The 22,143-nt window shown below is 35.4% G+C and overlaps 3 protein-coding genes across 4 annotated transcripts; 2 read left to right on the top strand and 1 right to left on the bottom strand.

The window, feature by feature from the left end:
* The first annotated feature begins 42 nt into the window (after nucleotides 1–42).
* On the top strand, nucleotides 43–5,891 carry LOC105195163 (jmjC domain-containing histone demethylation protein 1). Its single transcript, XM_011160441.3, has 7 exons — nucleotides 43–323; nucleotides 450–729; nucleotides 792–1,479; nucleotides 1,558–1,882; nucleotides 1,973–2,264; nucleotides 2,670–2,965; nucleotides 3,116–5,891. Exons 1-7 carry the CDS (start codon nucleotides 282–284, stop codon nucleotides 4,130–4,132), a joined length of 2,940 nt encoding a protein of 979 aa, XP_011158743.1. The 5' UTR covers nucleotides 43–281; the 3' UTR covers nucleotides 4,133–5,891.
* A 119-nt stretch (nucleotides 5,892–6,010) lies between these two features.
* On the top strand, nucleotides 6,011–21,726 carry LOC105195161. Its single transcript, XM_026133463.2, has 3 exons — nucleotides 6,011–6,921; nucleotides 7,482–7,497; nucleotides 21,312–21,726. Exons 1-3 carry the CDS (start codon nucleotides 6,880–6,882, stop codon nucleotides 21,500–21,502), a joined length of 249 nt encoding a protein of 82 aa, XP_025989248.2. The 5' UTR covers nucleotides 6,011–6,879; the 3' UTR covers nucleotides 21,503–21,726.
* Nucleotides 9,009–18,117, bottom strand: LOC105195160 (FK506-binding protein 5). Of its 2 annotated transcripts, none has more exons than XM_039449637.1 (8): nucleotides 17,450–18,117; nucleotides 14,107–14,356; nucleotides 13,252–13,539; nucleotides 11,877–12,202; nucleotides 11,435–11,678; nucleotides 10,467–10,749; nucleotides 10,050–10,350; nucleotides 9,009–9,973 (listed from the first exon to the last, which is right to left on the bottom strand). In XM_039449637.1, exons 1-8 carry the CDS (start codon nucleotides 17,618–17,620, stop codon nucleotides 9,812–9,814), a joined length of 2,025 nt encoding a protein of 674 aa, XP_039305571.1. In that variant the 5' UTR covers nucleotides 17,621–18,117; the 3' UTR covers nucleotides 9,009–9,811. The 2 variants fall into 2 exon arrangements, with proteins under 2 accessions (XP_039305571.1, XP_011158737.1); XM_011160435.3 differs by having other exon boundaries at nucleotides 10,467–10,665; nucleotides 17,450–18,112.
* Nucleotides 21,727–22,143: the final 417 nt, after the last annotated feature.

Here is a 22,143-nt window from a genome sequence, read left to right as displayed (position 1 = left end):
GGTCTGACGGGATGACGGGAGTACGGGAGGGAAGACGAGTAGTTGGCACTGTTGGCAGTACTGGCCGGCAAGAAAATGGCGTCACAGTTCCGCGAGAGTATACACGGGCGAGGAACGTGCTTTCACGGCGTCACTAACGCGTCGCGCCTAACATGTAAATAATATACGACAGATCACATACGGTCGTGCTAACGCGAGTTCGTCTTGCTCTCGCTGTGTCGACGCCCTACCGCTTCACTTCGATGAGATTTCGGTGATACGTTTCTAGCTGCGTGTCCGCAATGGCCGACGACTCCGCTCCTCAACCGAAGAGGCGCCAATTGGTAAACAAAGAACGCGCGCGAATCCGGCGTCGGTGCCGCCGACGTCGACGCCGCGTCGAGTGATTACTAATTCTTGAACCGGTAGCATCCACGTGTTGCCTCATCACCACGTGTACCATCTTACAGCGCGAGCGAACCAGGAAGCTGTACACGGACGACTGGACCATAGGCGACGAAGAGATCGAGGGCCGCAGGACGTTCCAGCTTGACGAGAAGATCGAAGGCAAGAAGTACGACCTGAGCAATTTCAGCGGCCTCTTTCGCGAGATGACTGGGCCAGAGCTGAATATGACGTTTCTGCAGAAGCATGGTCTGACAATACCACTGCTGTTCAAGGATAAGTCTGGTCTGGGCTTGCGAGTGCCCAGCTCTAATTTCTCCGTCAACGATGTCAGAACCTGCGTTGGTAAGTTTCAGGTATGGAAGCGAAAGATGTTCGATATGATGATAATAATATTTGTATGTTAGGTTCTAAAAGAATACTGGATGTTATGGACGTTAATACTCAAAAAAATGAAGATATGAGCATGAAGGAGTGGCAGAAGTATTACGAAGATCCCAACAAGGAACGCTTGTTGAATGTGATCTCATTAGAATTTAGTCATACCAAGCTAGAGAACTATGTACAATCGCCCTCGCTGGTGCGACAAGTCGATTGGGTGGACGTTGTATGGCCGAGGCATCTGAAGGATTCCCAAGTAGAATCTACCAATCTTTTAGAAGATATGATGTATCCGAAAGTACAAAAGTACTGCTTAATGTCAGTAAAAGGTTGCTATACTGACTTCCATGTTGATTTTGGTGGTACCAGTGTGTGGTATCATATTCTTCGTGGTGGCAAAATCTTTTGGCTGATTCCACCCACTGAGAGAAACTTGAATCTCTATCAAGAGTGGGTGTTGAGTGGCAAACAGTCGGATGTATTTTTTGGAGATATGGTAGACAGATGTGGTAGGATAAGTCTAACGGCTGGTATGACTTTATTCATACCAACTGGTTGGATACATGCTGTATACACTCCTCAGGACTCTTTGGTCTTTGGTGGCAATTTCCTTCATAGTTTTGGTATAGAGAAGCAATTGAAAGTGGCGCAAGTAGAGGAGCATACAAAAGTACCACAGAAATTCCGATATCCATTCTTTACAGAAATGTTATGGTAAGAATGAATATTGTATTTTGTATTATTACATATAATGCTGCTTTGTACATTGTAAAAGTTTGTGTACTTCCGCAGGTATGTCCTCGAAAGATATGTGCATGTGCTTTTGGGTAGAAGTCACTTGGATATATCTGAATCACAGCGGCAACACTTAGTCCCACAACATCACCAGCATGTACATATCACGCAACTCGAGTTACATGGCTTAAAATCTATAGTAATGTATCTACATTCATTGCCGTCGACGAAGAAGAATGTCCCGGACTTGATACGCGATCCAATTGCCCTCATTCACGACGTTCGAACTTTGGCGGAGCAACATAGACTCGATGATTCAGAAGCAGCTGTAACTGGAAATCCTGTATTACCACCACCACCACCTTTAAGCATCGTCGAAAGGGTATCTATCATTCATTGCATCAAATCGAAACAGATACTTTTGAATATCCCTTATCTAATTTTTTTTTACTCTATAATTTCTTTTTTTTAGGAACGCATGAGAGCAACGAGAAAAAGTTTTGCAAAAATGAGACATCTCTCAGACAAATCCGAAAGAGCATTTCCACGCAGAAGACGCACTAGATGCAAGAAATGTGAGGCTTGCACTAGACAGGATTGTCGGGAATGTGTGTTTTGCCAAGATATGGTCAAGTTTGGAGGTAGTGGTCGTGCTAAGCAAACATGTCTTATGCGCCAATGTCTCAGACCAATGCTTCCTGTTACCTCAGCGTGTAAAGTCTGTCATTTGGATGGCTGGCAACAACCGCCTGCACCATTGACGGGTATGTACTATTTACAGTCAAAATACTTTCATAATTTAAAAAAAATGTAATTAAAAATATAGTAATTTAGAAAAATTTATAAACATACATATTTCTGAATCACTATATTTTGAGAATCTCATTTATTTTTTATTTACTATTGTATTATTACAATATAATTTTATATTGGCAGATTAAAAAAATTTTATATTTTAAATCTTTATAATTTTTATCTTTGATTTAGGCAACTGTTTACTTGATGCTATAGACACTTTGAAGCATTCTTTAATTGGTCAATTTGTAAAATTCTTTGGTCTGATTAGTCATTGAAACGCTTTGAAGCATTTGTAATATCAAGTGGACTACAGCCTTAAATTATATATGTATCTTTTTTTCTTTATAAATTAAATGTTTGAATAATTGCAGGTAAAACCTTTCCTTCAGGACCATCTACTTTGATGGAATGTTCAATTTGTTTCGACATTGTACATCCAGCATGTATAGGTCTGAACTCCAGTGAGATTACGGTGAATGATGATTTACCAAATAGTTGGGAATGTCCACAATGTTGCGAACGAGGTAGAAACTTAGATTATCGACCACGTCAGCAAAGAGGGCGTACACGAAAATTATCGGTATCCAGCGCAGCTTCCTCAGCACCGACCACGGATTCCGAGCGGGCTATGACACCAAGTAAACGATCGAGGCTCGATCCCAACGAGGTAAATAAGTTTTTTTTATAAAGAAATTAGAAATCTTATGTCTATAGTAGAATAATATTTGTGTATTTTTACGCTAGAATCTCTAGATAGCATAAACCGCGTTGTACAGAGTGATGCTGTTTACATTTCACGTGCTTTCGTTTTGGTCAGGCGTGGAACGATTCGCCCGGGGAGCCAGCCGAAGGTGAACAGAGAATGACTCAGCAGCGCACCCAGTTAGCTATGCAATTGATTGCCTCGAGCAGTAGGTCTTTAGTAAGGCCACAAGTAGTGGTTAGACCGGCGCCACCGCCGCCTATTCAAGAAATGGACGGCGAATGTCCAGATGAACAAAATCTTGTTTACAACCAAACAGCGATGCTTGCAGTATTCCGATTTCTTAACATGAAAGATCTGCTTAATTGTGCCTTGGTTTGCCGCACCTGGGCGAGATACAGTATAGATCCCAGTCTGTGGAAGAAACTTGACATGTCGCATTATAATCTTCGTTCCTTACACTTGACGGTTATTATCCGACGACAACCCGAATATCTTTCATTGGACTGGACCAATATCAATAAGATGCAGCTCGCTTGGCTGCTCAGTAGGCTGCCGCAGTTACGAACGTTATCTCTTCAGGGTTGTAGTTGGGCCAGCGTTCGTGCTTTGAAGAGTTGCAGTTGTCCGCCTCTAGAAAAACTAAATCTAAGTTATGTTACTTCTTTCAATGACGTTGTTTTGCAAGAAATTTTGGACTCGCCAACGGATTCGAGGCCCGGCCTTATCGACAAAACATCACGATTGAAACATCTAAAAAATCTATCTCTAGCCGGATGTGATCTCACGGATCGAGGAGTGAGATACGTAGTCCAGAATCTGTCGGATCTTGAAACCTTGGACCTTTCCTCAATCGGCAGGCTCACCGACTCCGGAGTGGCGCATCTCACGTCATTGCCAAATCTAACGTCGCTGAATCTAGCGAACTGTAAGTTGCTCACCGAAACGTCTCTTGATCATCTGTCGAGATGTAAAGTGCTAAAACGTCTTGATCTGCGGCACACAAGTGCTCATGTATCAACGCAAGCAGTCATTAAATTTGCTGCTAAAAGCGAGCATAACTTGCATGTGACGGACGTTAAGTTGGTGGAAGAAAAGAAGAAGATCAAAACTGAATGCATGGATACGTGAAAGAGCATGGCGCTCATATGCGAACTATTGTTCAGTGCAATCCGGTTATCGTTGCGTAAGAATACCGTTTGCAAAGAATTAGAGGCATAATAGTACACCATGTTACGATCAGCGATTATTTATTTTACACGAAAAACTACAGGCATCATCTTTATAATGCAACAGAAAGGACCTGATTAGCATAGAATTTCTCATCAGGTAATACTTATTTTTATCGACATAAGATTAAATGCAATTTTGACAAGAACGATTCCTTCGCAACTTAGATTTCTTACTATTCTTTTCACTTTTCTTGTGGATACTTATATTTTTGATTATGATTTACACATACGTATAAACATACTTTGTTTATATATTTTTCAAAATCACTGAATGTCACTTAAAAAAATACTTTTATTTATTTTGAATAACTGTCTTTACAACAATATCGAAAGAAAGTGTTTATTATTATTTAATGCAATATTAAAATTTGTTGTAAATCTTTGTAACTGAAGTACAAATTTAAATTTCCGTTAAATTAATCAAGAATGTAATTCTGTCACTTTTAAAATTTAATTCAGGAAATTGGTAACTGTGAATTTAACAATAAGGACATTGATAGTTTTCGGAATATGTATTCTCGTGCATATGCACATATGTTATAATTAATATATATATTTACGTAGACTTCTGTATATGCATATATTAATCATGTGCATATACAGATGTATATATAAATAGATATCTTTGTTTATATTTTGCATCATATTCATTCTACGTAATCAAATCTTAAAATTTTACTATAAAATAATGTTGTAAAAAAGATAGTGTTTCTTGAGCCATATTATTTCTTTTGTACTTTATTTTATAATATTTAATGACTTTTAAGATATTTCACTTTTGTCTTTCCTTTACTTAGTGTAGCAGGTCAGGTTGCAAAGGTGATATATACTAAATTTGGACAGGTGTACAAAAATGGATGGCATGTAAGAATTTTGTTAGATCATTATTAGAAACAGTATTTTTTTCTATAGGTTGTGAAAATATAAATTATGCTCGAAAGTATTTCGCACGAATATCTGAACAAATCTCGACCGAGAAGTCATCACAAAAACGATGTCTACTGAATTACACACATACACGTTTATACATGTTATGCGCAGGCATGCATCAAAATATACCGAAATCGACTGTATTGTTGTGTAACATTAATTCGGTGATTTTATGTGATAATCGAAGATAGCATGTACATGCTTTAAATTTTTACTTCCAATCTAATTGCATCTCGTGATCTATGCAAACCAATGTATATAATACTTGCTTTTTATGTATATGCAGTTTTAGTTACATCCTTTTTTTTCTGTATCCTCTTTAAGTGTTCCACTTACAATTTCAAGTAAAAACAACAAAAATGATAAGTGACGATATTGACTTAAGTGCCGTCGTGTATTTCATCAAATTGTGCGTTTCTCTCACTACGTTTCAGCGCATTGAACAACAAATTTATTGGAATCATGCGTATTATGTATTTGTTTCATATTTTAAAGAAGACATGTTGTGGCAATAACCGTTCTCACAAACTTTGCATGTTGCTATTCTTGCGCTGAAGACATTGTCACGAGAAAAAGTCACGTTCTTTTCTTTTTTCTACATCACAGAAATTTTCGTCAATAATTTAACATAAAACAAATCGCCACGATGTAACACTTTGTATAGTACATGTAATCCATGGAGAGCAATAGCGATCTCTAATTCCCAAATATAATTTTGATTTGTAAAAGTCGATTAATTTTCTCCCTTCCTAAGCGATTAATTTTTCCAATTTCAATTCTATAATTTTAAATTGTATAATTAAAAATAAAAATAAAATTTTTCGCTCGAAGAGTTCTATTACCGAAAAGAATGTATGTTCGATTCGTTTTATTTTCATGAAAGAATTTTCCAAGTGTATAAATTTGTTTTGTTTAAATTATCGCGTATGCGAATTTATGAAAGATATACGTATTAGATAATTTAAGATCTAAGATATTTGAATATACCGCGTCGAGCTTTAAAATTTTTATCGATTGAAGCGCCACAGTTTCGTCCGCTATCTTCAGATCATTAAAAGGCGCGGAGCGAGTCGCGGTTTACGGGTAAGTAACAGCAAGTCGCGATCAAGAACTATTGTTAATAAAACGTTCGTTTCACGGAATGCACGAAAACTTTTATTATACTGAATATTAAATTTTATGTCATTCTCTTTTCCGCCTCTGTATTTTCCAACAAATCGTCGCGCGTTGCGCATCGCATAGTTACTCCTACTTTTCATGCATGCGTTGACACGTATGAAAACAAGCTCTGATTAAACGCGGTTAAACGCGCGCGTTTGAGAAAAACGCATTTGATTGGCGTAATTTGTAGAGATGCATGTTTGTAACGCGCGCTGTCAACGCATGCAAGAAAATTGAGATTGAGGGTCTTGATTCGGCATCCTAACCTAACCTTAGCTTGACTCGCGTCGTGTTGCGCGGTAAATCGGAGTGAAGTTGCCGACTTGAAGTTGTCGTCGTCGAAACTTTTGGTCGTTAATGGACATTGTGGAAAGTGTGGAGATGCAGCGGAGCGACGTGACCTCGAATCACGACACGTTTAATTGGGAAATGCGTAATTCGTTCTGTAGCCATTACATTTCGGTAATTAACACGTAGAGAGTGTATGTTTTCGCGTGTGAGGAGCAGCGGCGAAGGATTCAGAGAGGAAAAGCCGGTCTGGAAGGCATCCGGGCAATGATGGCAATGGTGGAACGACATAGCGATCGGGCAATCATGGTTAGTGATCTATCATTTATTTATTTACTCGCGTGATAGTACTCGCTAATCGCTCGATGAGACACACTCATACCGCGTATCTCATCGATCGTGTCAGTAGCAGGATTCTGTAATTCGATAAGACAGTCCGGTATCGTTACATTGTCGTTAGGCAGTTTTTCTAGCATAATGTCTATGCACCGATAGTATAACGATATCGATACTGTCGTTAAGAGTTACAAAATTTTGCTGTAGTGCTGTCTATAATCACAGTAAGAATAGATTATGTGTATCTTCAGTACGTCAGGTACTGAAAAAATCAATTAGCAAAGTATAAAGCAGTTGCCAAATGTCTTTCTTTGTTTCATGCACTTGCCCCCCCCCCTCTCTCTCTCTCTTTCTCTCTCTTTCTCTCTCCCTTTCTCTCTGTTTTATTGTTAACTGTTTTCAAGTCTTGCGTTTTACACTTGATTTATTCTTACTGTCTATGGTTAAGATTTGTAGTTTTGAATTTGTGAAATTAAAATATATTGATGTTTATTCTTATTGTCATTCCCCTAATTCTCACTATTTTTTTGCAGCCCACAGTCCATGACGGTCAGTCTGAAGGATGAGATTAGTCTGAGATTGTTAAAAAATGTTCAGGTGTATCATTCATAATCTCTGATGGATAACGTAGAAAATTATTAACAGATTGGATCAAAGTTGAATAATGACTAGTTAAATAATTGAACATTAATAACTTTCAGTTAAATTAACTTAGTTAATTTTGAATTATTTCATTTTTAACTTTAACTTATTTTAGTTACTTATTTTTGAAATACAAATTTTAATTTATTAACTTTTTTTCTTAAGTTAAAAACTTATCTGTGTAAAAAAAATGTAAAAGAAAAGGCACATTTTGACATAAAAATCAGTATTTCTTTGTTATTTTATATAAACTTAATTTCTAAATAAAATATTTTTGTCTGATGATTTATGTTAGAATTGTTTTAAATAATCTAATTTGAAAACATCACGAATTTTCAATTTAATACGAACAATACTTTTCAAACATAATTTGTAGTTTAACTTAAGTTAATCTGATAACTTAACATAACTTTTAATTGAGTTAGTTTTTTCGTTTATGTAACTTTATTGCAACTACATTAATTTTATAAGCCATAACTTTAACCTCATTTAGTTAAACAATATATAATAATATATAAATATGTTACCCTACACCTAGCTCTGAATATAATTTATACTATTATTAAGATATATTGTTTTTATAGATATTGTAATAAATTTATATAAAGTGATTCAATTATATATGTGCATATATTTAAAACATACTTATAAAATTTAACTTTTATACATATTAGATATACTCATAAAGTTTTTATATTATATGTATTAAGAATAATATGTTACAATACTAGTAAAATAATATATTTTTAAACAATGAACGATTTGTATCAAAAATTTTTAATTATCTCAGACTAATCTTGTTTTTAAGAATAAACATAGATAAATTTTTGGTTGAGAATTTATGTATTGCATTTAAATATTAGAAATTATATTAATATTTAGTTTATGTAACAAAATCAAATTTGTACATTTTTGTTTCAATAGAATAATAACATGTGATAAAGAAAAAGAAAGATAAAGGGTGAAAGAAGCAAAATGTCCCAAAAATTCACTTAGATCAATTATTTGTGGTTGTGTACTTAAAATTTACTCAGACTCATCCAACGTGGATAAAATCTTCTCTGAAATAAAAAAGGCATCTTTTAAGTTACATGTAACGATAAAGATGTAACGTACAGAGTAATATTTTCTATGCTTCGCATAGTCCACGTAGTTTATGATGCTCTGCATGGAAAACATTTTTGCTAGCACAATGTATTTTCGTAGCAAATCTTTGTAAGGTTTAAAAAAGTTTACTGGAGAAATAAGAGATGTTTGAAAAATATTTTCATGAAAGCAAGTTTTAAGACAATTCAAAGATAAAAATCAAATTTTCCTTGTAAAATTTTTCCCGCTTTCTTTATATTCATTTACATTGATAATGATTTGTCTTATGAAACGCATAACGTACATTAACGGCACTAATAATAATTGCGAAATTTTATTTTTCTAAAGATTTATTTATATAATAGTTTTAACATACTTTAGTTTTATTATTTTTATATATATTTTTATTTATATTCCTATAAATTTCGAATGAAAAGTGGTCGCAGTATACTTATCCAAAAATACAGCTGCGATATCTTTAATTGCCATCGAAATATAACTGTATAACATAATTAAAAACAATTTTTTATTCCATCTCGTGAATGTTCTAAAGTTGATGTTCTTTCTTGTGTGAGTGTATGCGATTTATTTATTATTCAGTGATTTCTTAACTACACGTTTCTTTCGTTTCCATTGTATCTTATTGTAGCAAAAATCGACATTGACATAAATCATACATATAATCTGATGAAAAATAATAGATCCTATACTTAATAATTGACAGTCAAACTCGTTCATTCAAAGCGCTGAAAAACGCTAAAATTTCTTAGTTTACATCTTGAATTTGTTTATCATTATATGTAGATTATTTATTACACTTCCTTAATAACTTATTACGAGAATCGCGTTCAATAATAATTTATTAAAAAATATTATATTTGTAATATAACATACAATTGTCTATATTTCAATATATGATATTCATATGCGTAATGCATATTTGTATACGATACAATCTCTGCATGTAGAAACAAGATTTGTTCTCTGTAGCTGCACTGAAATGTATTAAAACTTTCTTCTTCTCACTCTTTCGTCAAATTTTAAATATATATTTATTTCATTTTAAGTCTAGAGAGTGTGCATTAGTTCAGCCACAAAAAACAGATCTATATTCTTCGTTTATGCTGTATTTAGTCTAACCTAGTTCGGCTAAGACAGAATCAAGATCCTCCTGCAGGCTGATACTATCCTCTCGCTGCTTTACCAGGGTGTCTTTAATTCTATCTACTTGCGCCTTCAGCAAGTAGTTGCCTTTTTTCAGAGCTGCCAGTCGTCCTTCGTGCTTCTTCACTCGTTTCTAAAAAGAAGTGGATTATGTTCAAGAACATAATTAAAAATTTGAATTTATATTTTCGTTTGCAGTGACAACTCACTTGCAAAATATTTTTGCGTTTCTCGATAGGCGCTTGATCGTCGTCAGACTCGGAGTCCTCTTCCTCCGATTCTTCAGACTCCGACTCTTCCTCAGTCTCCGTCTCTTCCTCTTCTTCTTCTTCCTCTTCCTCCACTTCTTCTTCTTCGTCGTCGTCAGTATCTCCCATCAGTTTTGCCATTTTATCCACTTGTTTCTGTAGTTGCTTGTATTTTTTCTTTTCTTCTACCAGTAATTTCTGTTGCTGTTTGATCTGCTCCTTCAGCGCGTGCCTCTCTTTCCTGGCGTTCACAGCCTTGTCCCTGTTCAGTCGATTTTTTATATGTTATTTATTGATACGATTTTATATGTTATTTATTGTATTATTGATACGATTACTTATTGCGATTTGAATGGATTTCAAAGACCTAGCACTCACTTGAAATTCTTAATTTTTGTAATAAGAAGTTTGATCTCTCTTTGCGCGCGTTTCTCCGCTCCGGCTTTAGGATCGTCTTCCTCTTCTGAGCTCTCCTCTTCCTCCTCGCTCGTGCTGTGAACATCTTGTTTGTCTATACTCTTTTGCGTCGCAATCCTGGCTATGTCCTTCGCGCTTGGACAACCAGCCAGTGCCATTCCTGAAACATTGTACCATCCCATGTCTTCCCAATCCTCTGCTAACTCCACTATTGGCTCAGTATCAATTGGCGTAAGCTCTTCTTCTAATAAGCAAAGCAAAGAAAAGCAAAGCAAAGAAACGTGATTAGTACAAGCGTTAATAGTGCTAGTAAAAATAATTGAAAAAGAAAATAGTAATATAAATATTAATTTAAAGGATATATCTACAAAAAATATTATTTGAAATGAGTATTTTGTGTAATCAAAATGTAAATGGTATTTAACATTTATATATATATTTATTTGAAATAAGATTTTTATTTTATATATGTCAGAACAAGTTTTTCCTATTTCCTATTATTTATTTACTATTTTCTATTTATCTATTTATAGTAAATAAATAATAAAAAATAGAGAAAATTTAATTATCCATGACATCGAAATGTAAAATAAATATCTTATTTTAAATAAATCTGTGTATAAATGTAAAATAGTATTTTTCTTTTATATTTACAACACAAAATATAAATATTTATTTCGAATCGTAATTTTCATAGATATATTCTTTAAATAAATATTTCTGTTGAATCTATTTCAATTTTTTCCAGCTCTGTTTGATGCGAACCAAAAAAATAGATATGATTTGCAAAGCATAAGAACATTTTTGACATTTTGCTTAAAAAGCAATTAAATTTAAGACGATTAGGGAAAAGATAAGAACGCAGATAAGAACGCCATTAATATCAGAATCATCAGCTTTCAGCGAAGCAAACATTCTTAATTACGCACCAGCTTTCATACGCTTTTCCAGCGCTGCATACATTCTTTTCATTTCTTCCAACTCGTTTTTCATTTTATCTCTTTCTTCGGCGGCAGTGGCGAATTCTTTCTCCGCTTTTTCTGCATCCTTTCTCGCTTGCTGCACTTCCTTTCTCAAAGATTCCGTGAGTTTCTCGTCCTGTTGCTTACTTTCCTGAGTATTCTTTTGTAACTTTAAACGTTCCACTTCTGTCTCGAGATTCAAAACTCTTGCCTGCACATGAAATTATCCCATAAGAAATTGTCTAGCTACTTCTTTAATCTTTTAATCTTTTCGCCATCCAAGTAGATTAATTGTTTTTATATAAGATTATGAATGGCTTCAAGTTGGATAAAGTCTCGGATAAAGTTGACATATAAATTATTAAAAGTTTCTTCCAAAATATGAAATATCTAGTTTCAGTCTTGTTACCTGCAATCGTTTATTGTCTCGTTCCAAGGCTTCTTTGTTTCTAAGTTCTATCGCGAGCATCTGCTTGGTACTTTGCAAATCATCCCTAACGGCATCAATGTCATCCATTTCGTCCTGAATGGTAATGTCATCGACGGGAGCTTCCTCAGCTTTCTGAATCTGTTCTTCAATGGTCATTTGTCGTCGGAATTTTCTCAATCCCTCCAGCATCGGCTTCGAGCGATCATTCGTCTTTACGTTCTTGAGCTTCACACCCACCTGGATCTGTTTCAGCAGCTGATTGTGCATATTCGACTTTTCTGATTCGAATACGAAGTGGGCCTTGCCTGGAGAGAGACAATCAATCAGCATAAAAACACATGTGTTATTACCACTCCATTGCGTTGTTTTAATAGAGAATACGAAGTGTTTACACGAAATATTTAATATATTATCTTATAGCAACAAAGAAGAAATCAGTTTTTAAATCGTAACATAACACAAGAATATAATTTTATTATTTTATATTGCATACGCGTTAGAAATTCAAAAAGGGCGGTCTCAAAGATAGAAATAAATCGTAAAATTGAATTTTTTTATTTATCCTAATAACTGAATCGTTGGACACTTAATCCTGAAAGTTGAAAAAATGGCTACTGGTCTAATGATTATTGTCTTACTTTTTTTGAAATTTATTTGTGTCTAAAGGACAAGTAAATGTAAGAGACACTTCGCTCAGTAGAACATTTCGTTTGATGAACGTGTCACGTGGAATTGTATGAGAAACTTAATTGATACTTAACGTTTTTTTTTATCGACGCACGTATTTTTAACTAGTACGAGTTACCGCCTCTGAATGACGTTCTCGTTTCCCGTCGAGGATGTTGATTCGACGAATGAAAGATCCTGATCGCTGCTCGCTCGCGTAACAAGGGAGAAAGAGGAGGACGGGATATTGATAAACCCATTGAGAAACATGAAGACACCAGTTAATTCAACGGCAATCAATTAACAGTTTAATTAGTCCAACAGTTTAACAATGGACGATGGCCAAACGATGGCTTGTCTATCGACGGGGGTAGAGGTGATTTAGGGACATTGAGGGGAGGGGGCGATAGCGACAGAACAATACTGCTGGCTATTTGCGCTACAAATGAGACGCGGCAGGACGTATTATGTTAATCGAAATTTCTGCTTGCGCATTCGAACGATTGTACTACGTCGCCGATGTCCCTTCAAACGATCACACGAAAAGAGAAAAGTTGAGGAAGAGGAGAAGCACAGTCAGTTTTTCTTTACGACGATTTCTCTTCTTAAAGAGAGGACACTTTCTATAAGGGAGGAAGATACGGTCCCGTAGGCACCCGACGGGGATCGAAGAGATTTCGACGATCACCTGCTGGATCGGCCGTGACCTTGTTCACCCTCTCGATCAGGGGTGCACTCCGGTCGTTACACTTGACGTGCTTGAGCGTCTTGCCGCTCTCGACCTCTTTCATCATGCAAGCCCAATCCGGCCGTTTCCTCGGCCTAGATTTCAATATCTCCAACTTCTGCATTTGGTTATCGTTGAGAGTTGGCAGGTCCTTGAGGATCGTACGACTGGGTGGTGGTGGCGGTGGTCGCGGAGGTGGCGGTGGTGGAAAGTTCGCTCGCGATGAACTCTTCGATAAAGTTGGTGCACCTTAACATACAGAAGGTTCTCGTTATTTAGGGAAAGTGTATACGGCACTATGATTAATAAGAGTCATTATTTATGTCTAAAATAGGGTGCGTAGAAATATCATTTTAATAGGCAAAATTAAGGGATTTTTCACTGATTAAAAATTGTTTCTTTTTTTTTTAGTTTTGCTTATTCCACAAGTATATTTCAAGTTTTATTAAAAAGGAAGACTTTGCGAATTAGTGTCATATTTAACTCTCTCAGTATTTGTGATGCTTCATAAATTTATATTATTGCATTTCGTGTTTTATTTATGTCGCTATTGTCTGATTTGTTTCTAATGAAATTGGAATAAATTTTATCTTGCTTTGCTTCATAAGGTTGTTCTAAATTTCGTAATATCTACAATATCTGATTATTCTATTATTTTATTGATAAATATCCATCACCCAAATAGTTTTTGTTTTAGTAACAATCTGAGAATCAAGAGAGTTCAATATTCAGTGATATCATCCAATGTCTGAGAGGATTAAATATTTGATTGCGAATGATGTAATCTAAGGGAATGGCAATCATTGCTTCTCGTACCTGTGGTGCTCTCACTCTTCGAGAGTGGTATAATGTCACCCCGTGATCGAGATCTATCGATGCGGATCTGTCGTTCGAGCTGCGGCTTCGAACTTGGCTCCTGTCGTCCATTCTCGCGCGGCTTCGCTGGCACCGGTCGGCCACTCGGGATCTTTTCATTATTCGGCTGCTTTGGTATTATCGTGATTTTGCTTTGTTTACGCGGTCCATCTGACGAAGGTGCTGCCGGTTCCGCGGGTTTTGGTACACTCTGTTGGATCGAAAAAAGGGAATACTTGTTTGATTGTAGCGTTAACACGAGTGCAATGAGAACGTTTATTTTAATTTATGTAGCCAATGGTAACTTAACATATTGATTAATCTTAGAAATCGTCATGTGTATACGTATAGATAATAATACACACGTCTAATTTGTATCTATATGATAATAATTATATTTTTTTTTTACAAATTTATATTTTATTCATTACTGATTTTTGTCTTCAAAGATACATTTCTTATTTTATTCCTATTCTATTTATTACACATTTCAATATCTTTCATTAAATTATTAAAATTATATTAAATGGTTTTATTTTTCATTCCATTAACAAGAACTCCGTCACAATTTAACGAATCGAGTTTACGTTTTTGCGGTTACCGACAGCGATGTCTTTTCTCGATTCACAGTTTACGTCACAGTTTTTGTCACATTCTCGCGACGCAAATCAATTTCTCGCGCTTTTTATTTCAATGTGTTTTTTCTAGGATTGCGTTACGTCGAGAAGAGTACGAAAGAATAATCGCACGTCTCACTTAAAGTAGTCTTAATAGAAAATATAGAAAAAAAAAGAATCGTTCTCCTTCCATTCCTCTTCTCTTGATTGTACAAGACAGAAAGGGAGAAGAGAGAGAGAGAGAGAGAAAGCCAAAGAAATTTCTTGGCAAGTCTCGAAGAGTTCGTTTCGCCAACTTTAAATAATCCGCATTGAATTTCGCACTTGAGACGTCACGTTATCCAGTTTTGATCGTCATTAACGTGGAGTTTCCACTTTTTGAAATAAGTGGCTGTCGTAAAATCGCCATTCAACTTTCCGGCTACTCTCGACCACTTCAGACTTTTTGCCATATTTCCTTGTTTTTGTAAGAATTATTCGCCCGAAAATATTACTCATCCGCGAAATCTCTTTCAACATATATTCGTAACGTTGCGTACGCGATTTTCATGCTTCATGCAAAATCGCGATATAAACGCGTTAAGAAACTGGCGGAAGACGCAGCTGGCAAGCCATTTGAAATAGAAACGCGTGTTCTTTAAATAATCGTGACCCAGAGGCTTATATGCGGGCACGCGTACGACGGATCTCACTTTCCTTCTCGTTGGAAAAACGAAATCGCAATTGACAAACACGTGCGGAATGTCCGAAGACTTTAACGAACGGTCATGAACTACTTGCAGCGTACTACGATTTTTCAAATAATAGTTTTTATTCTGTTGTAATTGCAATGATTTGATCAACTGCAATTGATAAATGCAATAAGGTGCAATATTGATAAGTTTAAATTTATATCTATTTATTAAATTTCTGATTAAAACGTTTAACGATATTATTATGAGTAAATGCTAATGAAACAAAAGTAGATGGTGATTTAAAATTAAATAAAGAATTATTAAATCTCAGAATTGAATAAAGAATTGAAAAAGGCGATCTGAAAACTTGCGGTTAATTCTATATTTTACTACTATCACTCGCGCGATGGAAAGATTTAATAAATAATTATGCAATTAGCGTAACGAAATGTAATTGAATTAATGATGGTTAATAATGAATCTGTGATCTGAATTTAATTTGTTGTGTTGATAATTTAAACATGCACGAAACGATTAACAATGTAACGATATAATGTTGAGTCACGCAAAATCTTTGGACGCCATCGCGATTTCAAGCATTGCGTATTTCGCAGATCACGAAATATCAATCTCATAATTTGAACCGTCGCCAGAAGATTGAAAGTAATCACTTGAAAATTTTTCCACGCATAATGCACTGTAAAAAAATAAATAAATGCTGCTGTAGTTGCAGGTGTGTGTGGTTTTCTAATTTGCTTTTATAAAATATCTTCTCTCTAAATCTGATAGAGTGAAGCATTAATCTAAAAGAGTGAAAATTGAGTCTGTGCCATTTTCGAGTAATTTATCATTCTAATAAGAGTATTTACTTCTATAGAGTGAAAATTGAGCCTGCGCAAATTTTCAAGTGATTTTACACTGCGAGATTTAGAGAACTATGAAAGTTTCTAAGTAATTTCATAACGGAAGGGTTTCTTCTTTAACTTGCATCGATTTAATCATTTGAGAGAATTAATTGCATTTCGATTAATTTATGGCTATTTTTGTAACGATGATGCAAAAAGGATGCTTATTGTACAGACTATTGTTCAGACTATTGTTCAATTTTATTGTAAAAAGAATGCATGAGTTTGTAAAACGCGGACTATCAAAGTGCACTGTTTGCATACAACAGAACGTGTGAAACTTCGTGCCACCCGAAATGTTTATCGCGCTTACACGTTGCAAGACACCCACGCCAGCTATTAATATCACGGTCAGTACAGCGAAGTCCGCTGACTTTGAAACCCAATATCTGAATGGAAAAAGACTGCGAAAGCGTGGCCAGCTTCTACCTTGGCTGGAAACAAAGCGTGTTATACGATTTCGACGCAAATAAAAGCCATAATTTTCGCGTTTGAATAAATCTGTTGCCTTCTTCAATCAAATGGCGCGGTAAAATTAATTTTTGTTTTGTAACTTAAACAAATGCGTAGAATCATTTAATATTGCTAACTGTTAGTTTAAAAATAATATTATTTGATCATAAAGTTATCGTTATTTAAAAATAAGAATGTAGAGAAAAATCGTTGAATTATTTAGTAATCGCTTTAATTGCAATATGATAAATTTTTTATAAATTTACTCGCTAGAAACAATTTATTGGCAAGAAGCGTATTTAATATTTATAGCTACAAGAAATATACTTATTGTGATAAAAGTTGAAAAATTTTTTTAAGAAAATTGTATAATTTATTATCTTGCAAAGTAAAATGAAGGATTATCTTACGGATAATTTCTCGTCTTTTATTGCTTCAATTTTTGAGCAAGTTGAAGAAGTTTCTTTATTTCCAAAAATCTATCTCAAAAATGTTTCCGAAGAATCACCAAAATACAATTCGATATTTTATAACAAAGCTATTTTATCATCTTTAAAATAAGAGGGAGGTCTCTCTTGGAACACCCTACTTTGCAAAAAGAAAAAGACAATTTTGGCAAATCACGGCATTGATTTCTTCGAAAATCTCCACCCACCTTCAAGGTGACTTGGGCGAAGGCCGGAACTTCATCAGTCTTCGGTTTAGAGTCCCTGCGGGAGTTGAGGGTCCAGGGAGCGGTGGGCATGGGTAACGGGTTCGGGCCATCCTTGACCCACGGCGGTCGAAAGGTGGTCCTCTGCGGTGGCTGACCACCGGCGCCAGGCATCCTCGCTCAACGTCCTCTCTCACTCCGATAGGGAATAATCCTGCTCCTACTCCACCCTCAAAAACAACGCTCGAAATGTGTCGATCTCGTACGATCGATCGTGCTCGCTTGTATTAACCGATGATTCGTCGCCCGCGGGAAAAACGCAACGGCCCTCGTTGTTCTTCGACGACGATCTTTCCGAGGACGTGCGCGGTGCGCCACTGACGAACTCCTGGACCGATAGGAGGACCGCGATAGGTGGGGACCACGCGTGGGCGAGATCTCTGGCGCGACCCACTTCTCGCAAGAGTGTCTTCTTGGGATCAGGAGTTTCCGATCGTGACTGCACCCTCCCGGAGAAAGATCCTCGATCGTTGACGTGCAGCACCGCGACGCCGATCGACTGCCGCGTTCTCGCGTCTCTCTTACTCGTTCTCTCGTTCAGCTAGAGAGACGACTGCGGATCACAGAGGGTCGAGAATTTTTGCGCGAGTTCGGGAAAGATGGAGACCTGGACCGCGCAACAGGCGGACTGCACCTCCCTAATCGTACGATATTTCCGTCCATGTGACGTCATCGAGAGACGCGAGCCCGAAATAGAAAGACGATTCTCTCCTCCTCTAGGATGCTCTCGGTGACACGTTCGAGGTCTCCACCGCCTCCGCTTCTCGTCGTCAATGTTCTACGACGCATTCCACGTCTGTTTACGATGCAACCGCCGATCATGACTTACTACGAAGGTCGATTGATCTTCACGGTCAGTCAAGTCCTGGTTCCTAATTCTAAAAGCACCTTGAACAGGTGAAATTTGTTTTAATGGAGGAGAACTTTAATAGAAGAAAATTTTTCGATATGTATTTTAATCAAGGTTGTAAAATGTATGCGAGGAGCCAAAAGAACAGTTACTATGCAAAATAGCAATGCAAAAAGTAATAATTTTTATGTACATATTATTAATTTATGTAATCGTTATTGATCACGTCCAAAATTAATTATATTTATTTTTTTTAATTTATTAGACATATGAAATGAAATCGTGCGACTACCAGGCTATACAGAAAGATTATTAATGTGGCATCTCTCTCTCTCTCTCTCTCTCTTATAAAAATTTAACAAGAATTAAATTGTTATTGCAATGTTATCGTTTAAAAAACACATTTTATTTCGTAATTTAATACAAACGTAATAGCTCTGACTATAATTGAAATCTGTTTCATTTTATCAATGCCGTTTATAATCACAATTTTATCACTCATTGTCAGAAGAAGTTTGTCTTAAACCCAAGTTCTATTTCTCGCCATTTAGATATCTATTCTTGAGAGAGGATTGTACGTGCTCTTATTAATAGTTCTGAATCATGTATCACCAGAGTATTGACTCTAAAGTAATTACGTATTGTGTTTCGGAGATATTTTTGACAAAAGTACAGTTATGGGAAGTCTGACTTGTAATTTAAAAATAGATTTTTAACATTAAAGAATTATTTAATATTCTTCTTTATTACGTTATTTTTATTTTCTGTATAGTAATATACAAGACAATTTTTTATATTCCATAGTTATTTACATGCAACACGCAGAGCAATCCTTTGTTAACCTTTTTTAAATACAATGTGAACGATAAATGTTGATGATGTTGAAAATTGTTCTTAATTCTTTAAATAATTTTTTACAATTTTTTATAATTTTTATTTAGTTTATTTAACTTTTTAAACAATTTCGTAAATTTTTATGAATTTTATATAAATTGTAATAGACATATTAAAAAAATTTATATTTTTTCTAGAATTCTTTATATGTGTAAAGTCTGAAATATTTTAAAATATCTAATTATATAATTTCTGAGAAAAAAGTTATAAAATCTAAAACAATTTGAAGTATTTTCAAAAATCTTTATAAAAAATTTTTTAATTTATTAGATTTTAGAAGAAATTATTTTTATCAAAAGAATCAATGACCTATACAGTTATGTAGACTTAACAAACTCAGGATCAATTAAATATTATTAATTCTTGTACTAAAGTCGTACAAATATAAATTGTAAACAATTAATATGACAATTTGTATACAAAATTCGAAAAATTTCTTCTTTTCTTTTTTAATCAACAAATAGTTTGGATAGAGGTTAATTCAAAATATTGCGACTTTATCTTTTATTTAATAAACGTTATTTAATAAACATTTTAAGGTTTTAAAAAGATATGTCGTAAAAAATGTGGAGCAAGAACGTTGTTTCGAAATTATCGTAAAATGATAAGATCATTTTTTACGCACTAAAATTAAGCTCTCTTAGTTTCGAATGTTAACACAAGATTGCGTTACCAGTTTCATGTCGACAGGTAGAGAACAATGGAGAGTGAAACGTGCACGATCGAGAGAAAGACTAGTAATATTTCTTAAATAATAATTTAAGTCCTAAAAAATTAACTTTTTTTGTGAATTATCGGAAAGTTTAAATTTCATCTTAATATATTATAGTATAAAAATTTATATTTTTATATTTAAAAGCTTTATATAATCTTTTATTTACAATCCCAGTTAGCAATGTTTTTTTAAATATTTTTTAAATATTTATTCTTCATTATAACATTTTTTTTTTATATTTAACAAATACTTAAAAAAAAACATTGTCTGCTGATTGAGATGTTTTAATTGTCCACGAATGAACAACTTTGATTTTTCTGCAATCTTGTATAACATTGAATTTAAATTAACGCTATGTATCATCATTATTATATTATAATCATTCAATCTAACTATTATGCGATAAATGCAATTTAACACATTATTTTCCGTTGCAGTTTTTATTTTGTAAAATAAAAATTTTATTGTATTTCACGAAATCTTTCGGATGTAGCGAAATAAGTAGTCGAAATCGTGCCGCATTCGTAAGTGGAAAAAAAGACGGGGCTCCCTTGTTCGCAAAAACGCGTGCAAAGTCGTCAAAGTGAATTAGAATTCTATTATTATCGTCATTATCGCTGGCCCGAAAGTCCCAATTAGGCAGCAAGGGTTCTCCGGGCTCTTTCCTGGAGAAGAGAGGGGACAAAGAATTTCCGAGGAATTTGCGGCGGGTACGGCTAGGTGGTCGCTATTAATCCTCGCGCGTACGCGGTGACAACCACCGAATTAGTCGGGCGATCTGTCAAAAAGTGCATTTCCGTGGGCGGGCGTGCATTATATCCGCTGTCTCGAACGAGAACACATGGCGTTCCGGGCATTCACACGCACGCATTCACGAACGCATTTCCACCGCAAGATGAGAAAAGCGTGCGTATTTCGATTTCGCACTTATCAAAATGAAAAATTCAGATACAAAAAACGTTCTATTGGAAATTGTCATATATTAAAATCTAAGAAAGCAAACTTATTACCTCCTTAAATAATAATTTATTTACTGGAAAAAATGTTGATAATGAAAATAAGTGATTCTGTCAACGAACGGAATCAATGATTAATTTTTTTCAGAATTTTTTTTTCCGTTTCTCTCTTCTTTTTCTTTTAATTTACACATTTCCACATTATTTGAGAATACAATATTTTATCTTTGAACTGTTTTCGGTTTTTTTTTAGCAGTGTAATATCTTTTTACTCAAAGTTCCACAGAGATAATGCGTCTAACTGGCGCATTTTTCGGAGAAATAAAAGCAGTTATTTTCAATTGTATAAAAGCTAAAAAAAAAATAAACGAAACCGTTTGTTTGTATCAGGTCTGTCCAAGTTTTTGCTCGTGAGCAAAATGCCTTCCCTCTACGTCAACGTGAATGAATTGAAGAATAAACCAAAGCAAAGAGAGAGAGAGAGAGATGCTGTGAGGCTCCACCCATACAGGCACGTGTACGTTGTATCATCCGCTGCGGGCAATTGTATCAGAAGTGTTAGCGATTCTGGAACGAGGTAAGAGGCTCCTCCGCTTGATGAAGCTGGAGAGAAGTCTAGTTTATGTTACATATCTTAGATTTCTACGCTATGTATTTCACAGTAGTGCATCCTTTGCTTTATTTTGTCTTATCCCATTTTTACTATTAGAATTGCTTATATCGTGACCCTTTCTTGATTATCGCAAGCTCCCTCTTCTTCCATCTTGCGATATATAATATCTACAAAAGTCCAACTTGCGCCGCGAGACACATGCTCCGTAATATGTACATCGCGAGAGAGTTGCGTGCCCGCTACATTACTCCGGCTGATTCTTTCAAGGCAACGTGCACGAATGTTAGCGTAAGAACCGCGAGGAACGTCCCGTGGCTCTCGTCTCGTCCTTATTCGCGCACTCGGGGTCGTTAAATTTTTTACTCGATTCGGACTCTCGCGGGCTCGCCACGCTCTAGGGACACGCGAGGAGAATATCTCCTTAAGAAAATATCCCGTAGTAGAAAAAATTTCGCCATTCGCTGATTTTTGAGCCCGTCGCTTTATTCCTCGAAAAACGATGCCTTTGCATTTCATGAACGTCGATACGACACATTTGCAAATTACTCTTCTTTAGATATTTTGAATGATACACAATCCTATTTATAAGGGTTGATATTTTTTATCTTC

The sequence above is a fragment of the Solenopsis invicta genome, chromosome 5 (genome assembly GCF_016802725.1).
Source record: "Solenopsis invicta isolate M01_SB chromosome 5, UNIL_Sinv_3.0, whole genome shotgun sequence".
NCBI classification, from domain to species: Eukaryota; Metazoa; Arthropoda; class Insecta; order Hymenoptera; family Formicidae; genus Solenopsis; species Solenopsis invicta.
The sequence above is the reverse complement of the archived record's forward strand: the minus strand, read 5'-3'. Positions and strand labels throughout refer to the sequence as shown.